The following is a 7,500-nucleotide window of genomic DNA, read 5'->3' as shown; positions in this document are numbered from 1 at the left end:
TCGGATAGATGCAGGTTTAAAGGGGTCAGGTCCAGGTTCAAAGTTCAGGGCCTGTGGTACCATCTCCTAGGCGATGGCGTTCTCCAGGGGTTCCTTGTCGTCCGCCGTGGCATGATCCGCACCTTGTGCCGCCGCCAACTCCTCATTCTCCTTCAGCTCCCGCTGGTACTTGGCCATGATGGCGGCGTAGGCGCAGCCGTACACCGCGGCCGCCAGCATCATCAGGCAGACGATCCCGCACACCACGCCCGTGATGATCACCGTGGCGATGGCGTGGCGCAGGTTCACGGGCCGCGGCCTCTGCTTGGGCTCGCACTCCGGCAGGCTACCTCCTCCTCCTCCTCCTCCTACCCCGCCAACGCCCGTTCCGCCAAACCCCTCCCCGTCACCCACGAGGACGTTATGGGCGTGGCTGTCGTGGTGGGCGTGGTTCCCGTGGGCGTGGCCTCGTAGCATCCTCTCAGATTCCAGGTGGTGTATATTGGCGAACAGGTAGTTGTAGCTGGTGGTCATGCAGGCGTGGAATAGTTGGTAGGGGACTCTCTGGAGGTCTCTGTTCCTCATCTCCTCCGGCTGGGAGCACAGCACCTCATCCAGCACACCGCCTTCACAAAACAAATAATTCACTTGACTGTTAAAATGAAAAATCAAATCATTTCCACCTTCATCACCTGTGTGCTTTACCGCCTCCCGTCTCCTTTTGAGTATGTGAATGGGAGCCAACTGAGTGAAATAAGCATCGAGAGCTCAGTTTACTATTTGTGTCACCAGCTGTTAGCGCTGTCACTTATTTGTTTTGTACTCAAAACGTGAAATGTTGTATTTGCTTAAAAATATGATATCAAGTGGTTCCCCACGACTGTGTTAAGTAACATCTAAGACAGTGTTCCCCAACCCGGTCCTCAAGGACCCCCTATCCTGCAGATTTTCTTTGCACCCCTGAACCTGTTTGTAGTTATTCAACCAATCAGCAATGAGTTATGTCAGACGTTGCACACCTTGCATAATTAAGTGCTGTGAGATGATTGGTTGAGTAAGTGCAAGCAGGGCTACCTATGCAGGGTTATAGTGAAAACCTGCAGGATGGGGGTCCTTGAGGACTGGGTTGGGAAATGCTGGTCGAAGAAACTTGATTTGTTAATATGTACTCAAGGAATTAGAAGTTGCTTAACACAGTTGCGTTGAACCACCTGACATAACATCTAAAAGTAAATCTGGGGCGTTCGGGTAGCATAGCGGTCTATTCCTGTTGCCTACCAACACGGGGATCGCCAGTTCAAGTCCTCGTGTTACCTCTGGCTTGGTCGGGCATCCCTACAGACACAATTGGCCGTGTCTGTGGGTGGGGAAGCCGTGTTGAGTATGTGTCCTGGTCGCTGCACTAGCACCTCCTCTTGGTCGGCCGGGGCACCTTTTCAGGGGGAGGGGGAACTGGGGGGAATAGCGTGATCCTCCCACAGGCTACGCCTCCCTCGCAAAACTCCTCGCTCAGGTAAAAAGAAGCAGCTGGTGACTCCACATGTGTCGGAGGAGGCATGTGGTAGTCTGCAGCCCTCCCCAGATCGGCAGAGGAGGTGAAGCAATGACTGGGACAGCTCGGGAAGAGTGAGGTAATTGGCCGGATACAATTGAGGAGAAAAAGGGGGTAAAAATCCCCCCCCCCCAAAAAAGGTGATATAGAAGGTTTTACTTGCATCTCTGTTGATGGTGTTTCTGTGAAATCCTACCTGGAATGAAACCACATGGGCAACACCGAGTGACATAATACAAGGGAGAGACTAAGAGAGAATAGTGGTGGGGATGCAGAAAAAATATATTTAACAATTTTCTCACCAATACGAATTTTAACGTTAATTTAAAGGGAAAATCATCCGTGATATATTACAACAGCCTGTATTGTAGATTTTAGATGCACTCTCTCAGAAGCCAATTTTTTGGTGGGTTGGGATTACGTTCGTCTACCCTCCCTCCTCTCGCTCTCTTTCTATTCCCTTTAAGATCTAGTTGTCATAGTGCATGGTCGACAGTACCGTAGGAAAGCTTGCATTCCACCTCACAGCCCATGTGTACCGTCACACTTCACCAAGCATAACCCAATGGCAAAATGAACCGCAGCCTATCTGAGCAACCTCTCCACTGTGGCCCTTTAAAGATGCTGCAGCTAGCACGCCGCTGAGTACGAGACGTTGTACCCAGTGTCACAACATAGTCGAGGGAATTCCTGCTTCTGGATAATACTTCTGGTCTGTGGTGTCGAGGTCAGTCTGTCAATCTGCAGGAAAATCCCACACACACTCATCCCATGGTGTCATATGTGTATTGATGCAACTGACAAAGCAGTAAATGAAATTAGATGTAGGGTTAAGATTAGATAGTGGTGAACCCACCACGTCTCTAGGCACCTAAGGGTACCTTGCACATCATACGTTGACGCTTTGTCTACGGCGTCAACATATGACGCTGTGGGATGAAAATGGGTTTGAACATCACATGATGGCGGTTCTAAAAAAAAAACAAATGATACCATAAACATGAGATTTATTGTGTGAGATGCACCGGGAAAATGTTTTGACGTGATTTCAAAATGTTTATCTTACGTGCTTTTATTCTTATCGCTCCCAGAAATGTACTCATTTCATCGAAATGTACATGGAACAGCACATTTCTCACACACACACACACACACAGCCTTTTTAATAATTGGACAGAACCTTTAGTCTGGTTTAATCCGTCTGGGTCTCTGGGGCAGAAGTATTACAGTCGTACACCACGTAGCATCTCCATTATGGAGCTTTACGGCACGATGTGGGCGAGTCTCTTTCAGCTCTCTGGAGTCGTTGTCCGCCTAGCTAGTATAAGCTGGTCATTTTGAGATGGTCTCAACCCGTGTGTGCTCATCTAGTCTTAGAAAACTTGTTTGTGTAATGCATTTCAAAGGTCAGTATTGCTCTAGCTAGAAATCCTAGCCAGCGGGCAAAGGTGTTAGGTCAGACAAATGCAGATTGCTCAAACCCGGCTCTCTAACCTTTGAAGAGGTAGGTTTCCAGCCAGAGTTTGAGGCCTATCAGCTGGCAGTCACATCTCCAGGGGTTTCCTCGCAGCGTCAGGCTGTCCAGGCCACCCAGGGCCTCCAACAGGGAGCGGTCCAGTCGCGTTAGCCGGTTATGGGCCAGACCCAGGTGGCTTAGGTTCCTCAGACTGTCCCCCATGGCCCCCGGCAAGCTCCATAGACTGTGAGGAGGATATGGAAAGGAGACAGGATTAGTTTCAGCAAAGGATGCTCCAATATCACGTCTTCCCCGTTGATACAGTTTCTGAGTACAGATCTTTAATTATGGGCCAGTACAGAGTGTCGATCCCATCCATTACCTTTGCTGAGCAGTGCACGCTCAGACCATTAGTTTGGGGTCAATGGATAAGATAATTGAGATAGAATCCGTTTTTTTTTTTTATTAAAGAAGTACAGGATTTTAGATTTCATGTGCCAAAAATGTGCAGTAAATCAAACCATTTTAGTTTTATTTATGACCTGTTACTCTTCTGGTATCAGATTGTAATCTTAAAAACTCTCCGATACGATACTTAATTTTAGCCTGGTATCTGATACCACTATCGGTATCGATGCATTACCTTAAATGCTGTAAATGCGCAGTGGGGGGATTAAGATGGAACCGCTTATAGTGTTCAAAAGTTGCTGGATGGACTCATTCCTATACTAACACTGTTTTAAATAAACCAGCTGTTGTGACCAAACACTCCGCTTTAAGTGATTCATTTTGGGTCTTTCATACATGGGGAAAAAAATAAATTTTAAAACCAAGGTTACTCAGGAAATATTATAATGTTAAATTCGTTTTAAATTCCTGAATTTAAATTCTTTCTGTGCTATTTCCACTCCGAAAATCCTCCTCCAAACTCACCAGATAGCCTCAAGTGTCATAGGCTTAGTGTCATTTCTAGCCTCAGCCTGCTGTTATTAAAGATGTTAGACCACGCTAAGCCATGTTCCTGTAAGCTACAGTCTATTTTCACCTGCCGACAGTAGAGTGCTGTCCTTCGGAAAAGACAGGTTTTCTGTAATAAGCTTATAAAAGTGTAAGTTAGATGGTCATTCGAAGAAAAAAAATAGCCTCCTTGATTTCACTTAAAGTGACTGAGCTCTTGTAGTGATGATATCGGCCTGGGTGGATGTGATCTGTACAAGTAGTTTCCACTGTAATAGGAAGTACGCTGTGCGGTATCCTGTCCTTTGTCTGCTGTGGTACCTGTTGTGGGACAGGTCCAGGTGTGAGAGCGAGCGGATTGGTCCCAGCATTCGCTTGTCGAGCTCTCGCAGGCCATTGTTGGCCAGACTGAGGCGGTGCAGAGTCCTCAGACCCAAAAGGGCAGACGGCGACACAGAGGTTATGGAGTTATTGGACAGATCGAGGATGCGGACGAGGGGCGTCTCCCGGAAGGCACTGGACCCCAGCCCCCGGATGCGGTTGCCCTGGAGATACAGCTCCTGCGTGTCCGCGTGGAGCCGTTTGGGGATGTCGTAAAGTCCCTGCCCGCGACAGTCCACCACTTTGGCGTTGCTGTCGCAGCTACACTCCTTCGGGCAGGTGTGGGCTGGACAGGAGAGGAGAGAGAGGAGGACGCCTACCAATACTGCTGAGGAAAGAGAGAAAGAGATAGTTAAGCTCTATATTCAGGAATCAGGAACACGTTATTCGTCATTTCCCCCAGCCCACAGCGGTACAACACAAAGACAAAAACACACATCCCCAAAACTACAAGATCTACAAGAACACAGATCCAAACTAACACATATATCCAAACTAAACAAAAAAGAAAATCACGGTCCAGGAGAACGAACGCCAGCCTGGATGACTGTTGGAACTGCCGGTCTGCATGGGCTAGCAGTTAGCTTAGCCTGCCCCATTTCTGCATCCTGTCAGACCGCCCTCGGTGTTTCCTCTTCAGAGGCAGCTCCAGGCAAGGGCTGTGGTCCTTGGGCCCACCGGATGCAGCAGACCAAGTTCCCTCAGCCAATCCAACGCCAGCTGTCCCAGCCAGACACCCTCGACACACCGTCACATGACGACACCAAAAACACCACAGTCAATGCCAGGCGAGGCTGCCGCCAGACCGCTCTCGGTCTGATCGGAACTGCTGGTCTGCATGGGCTAGCAGTTAGCTTAGCCTGTCAGACCGCCCTTGGTGTTTCCTCTTTGGGCGCAGCTTCAGGCAGGGGCTGTGGTCCTTGGGCCCACCGGATACAGCAGACCAGGTTCCCTCAGCCAATCCAACGCCAGCTGTCCCAGCCAAACACCCTCGACACACCGTCACATGATGACACCAAAAACACCACAGTCAATGCCAGGCGAGGCTGCCGCCAGACCGATGATGACTGTCGGAACTGCCGGTCTGCATGGGCTAGCAGTTAGCCTAGCCTGCACCGCTTCCGCTTCCTGTCAGACCCCCCTTTGGTGTTTCCTGTTCGGGCACAGCTCCAGGCAGGGCCGTGGTCCCTGGGCCCACAGGACAAACAGACCAAGCTCTCCCAGCCGATCCAGCGCCAGGCGTCAAACGAAGACACAACCTTAAGACATGGACAAAGACACTGCATGTGAATTTGCCCCACCATCTTCCCACACCGGTTCTGGGTGAGGCCACTGTAAACATGAATTCGCGCCGCCATCTTCAACATGTTTTTATCCGTAGCGTCAAATATAGGACGCATAAGATAGCCTTCAGCATCTGCATAGAGACACACCAGGTGTCCAAGATGTGTTGGATGCCTTGAGTTTTTGTTTTTGTTTTTTTTTTGTTTTTTTTGCCGACGCCAACAATTTTTCTCTTATGGTGGTTTTCCCCACTAAATGAGTATCAATGACATACAGGTTAGGTCGTGGTTAAGTTCAGGGTTAAGGTTCAGTTGTGGGTAATTTTTGGGGTTTTGAATTATTGCGGTGATGATTAGAGGGAATATCCTTCAACAATTCCAAATTACCAAATAGAGTTCTTTAGATTTGGGGTCCATATACTTCCTATTTTAGAGATGAGTAAGTGTACATGTGACAGTCCTGTACGGCGTGCTGATCTATTTCACACCTCAGATATATATTATTTCTCTATCGGCTATCCGTTTGTATGTTTACTGTCTGTTCTCAGTTGTTTCTAACAAAGTTCAAAAACCTGGTTATGAGATAATAATAACGATTAAAAAGAATGTGTCAAAGTAAAGTAGAGCTCAACCTGCCTCGAGTATGTACCTTGCATGTTGTGTATCAGTGTAATAGCAAAATCACTGATAAAAGATGTCATGGGATGAGGATAGTCTCCTATATAGTAAGTCAGCCTGCTTTTCATCCGACTGAAATGACTCAAATCATGTGACAGATCCATCCATCCGTCCATTATCTTAACCGCTTATCCTGCCCCTAATTTGACATAATGCATATACCTGTACATGTAGTGTGGTGTAAATCTCCAGTGCAACGTGTATGCAGTTATGTACATTCACACACAAGCAAATTGTCGCCGACGGCCATTGAACAGCTCCACTACAGGACCGGCCATCTTTTGAACCAGTCTTCTTTTTCATCGTTTAAAATAATGATAAAAAAGAGAATTCCTGAGGTGGTTGAACTACCCTGGTATAGCTTCACCCACCAGTTCCCACCCCCAACTTCAATCAGTCGTGACCCCCACCCCCACCTCCACCCACGCTGCACCCACACACCCATTCACACACAGTGGATATACTGGATGCCCGATTCCCTTTTGAAACAACTTTATAAGTCCCTTCCTTGCGAACATCACGGTAGTATTTATAGCGCTGGCTTGCAGTGGCTCGAGGCTCAGTGAGATGAGACTCTGACCCGAGCCCGGGAACACAGCGAACCCAGTGCAGCGTTACACACATAGATCTGGAACAGACAGAAGGGATGCTTTATGATTTATCGGGGCATGATCCATAGGTATCTCTGTAGGTAACACAGAATCGGGCTGCAGTGGAGATTTAACGTTTTCTCTTTTTGAGTTACTTGACTAAAGTTGGATAATAACTCAATATGGTGGCTTGTTGTCTTTCAGTGGTATTGTATTTGGTTTAAATTCACATATTATCCTATGGTGATACTCAATTTTGTTGTATAACTTGATGATATTTGAAGGAGTGTTATTTAAGTTTAGGTATTTATTGTATTACATTATACTTTACCCAACAGTTCAATGTGATGAACCTCAGTTGGATTCATAAATGTGGTGTTTTAGCATATTTATGCAGATGACATATATATATATATATATATATATATATATATATATATATATATATATATAATTCGTTATGATTATCATGATGTTTCCCATATTGCCCAGCAATACTTAAAAGTTACTGCAAGATACTCTTCAGTCTAGGGTTATTAAATCATTCATTTTAATGCACATGCCACCAGAACATTCAAATAAGTGGTCATTTTTTCCTAACAGTCATTGGTCCTAATGCATAAA

General features: G+C 46.9%; 2 protein-coding genes across 2 annotated transcripts in view; one reads left to right on the top strand and one right to left on the bottom strand.

The window, feature by feature from the left end:
- cacna2d3a (calcium channel, voltage-dependent, alpha 2/delta subunit 3a) overlaps positions 1–7,500 on the top strand; it is a gene marked incomplete at its 5' end in the record, with an annotated part of 292,319 nt that overhangs the window by 233,554 nt on the left and 51,265 nt on the right. The window lies entirely within an intron of this gene.
- Positions 1–7,500, bottom strand: part of LOC130106671 (leucine-rich repeat and transmembrane domain-containing protein 1) — a 9,044-nt gene that overhangs the window by 133 nt on the left and 1,411 nt on the right. The window contains exons 2-4 of the mRNA XM_056272876.1: positions 4,266–4,653; positions 3,026–3,231; positions 1–605 (exon numbers count right to left, since the gene is read on the bottom strand). The exon at positions 1–605 is cut by the window's left edge and continues 133 nt beyond it. Coding sequence (XP_056128851.1) covers positions 67–605; positions 3,026–3,231; positions 4,266–4,653 — 1,133 coding nt within the window. The 3' untranslated portion in view covers positions 1–66. The remainder of the gene's footprint in view (positions 606–3,025; positions 3,232–4,265; positions 4,654–7,500) is intronic.

The sequence above is a fragment of the Lampris incognitus genome, chromosome 2, assembly GCF_029633865.1.
Source record: "Lampris incognitus isolate fLamInc1 chromosome 2, fLamInc1.hap2, whole genome shotgun sequence".
NCBI classification, from domain to species: Eukaryota; Metazoa; Chordata; class Actinopteri; order Lampriformes; family Lampridae; genus Lampris; species Lampris incognitus.
Note: the sequence above shows the minus strand (reverse complement) of the source record. Positions and strands in the feature narration are given on the sequence as shown.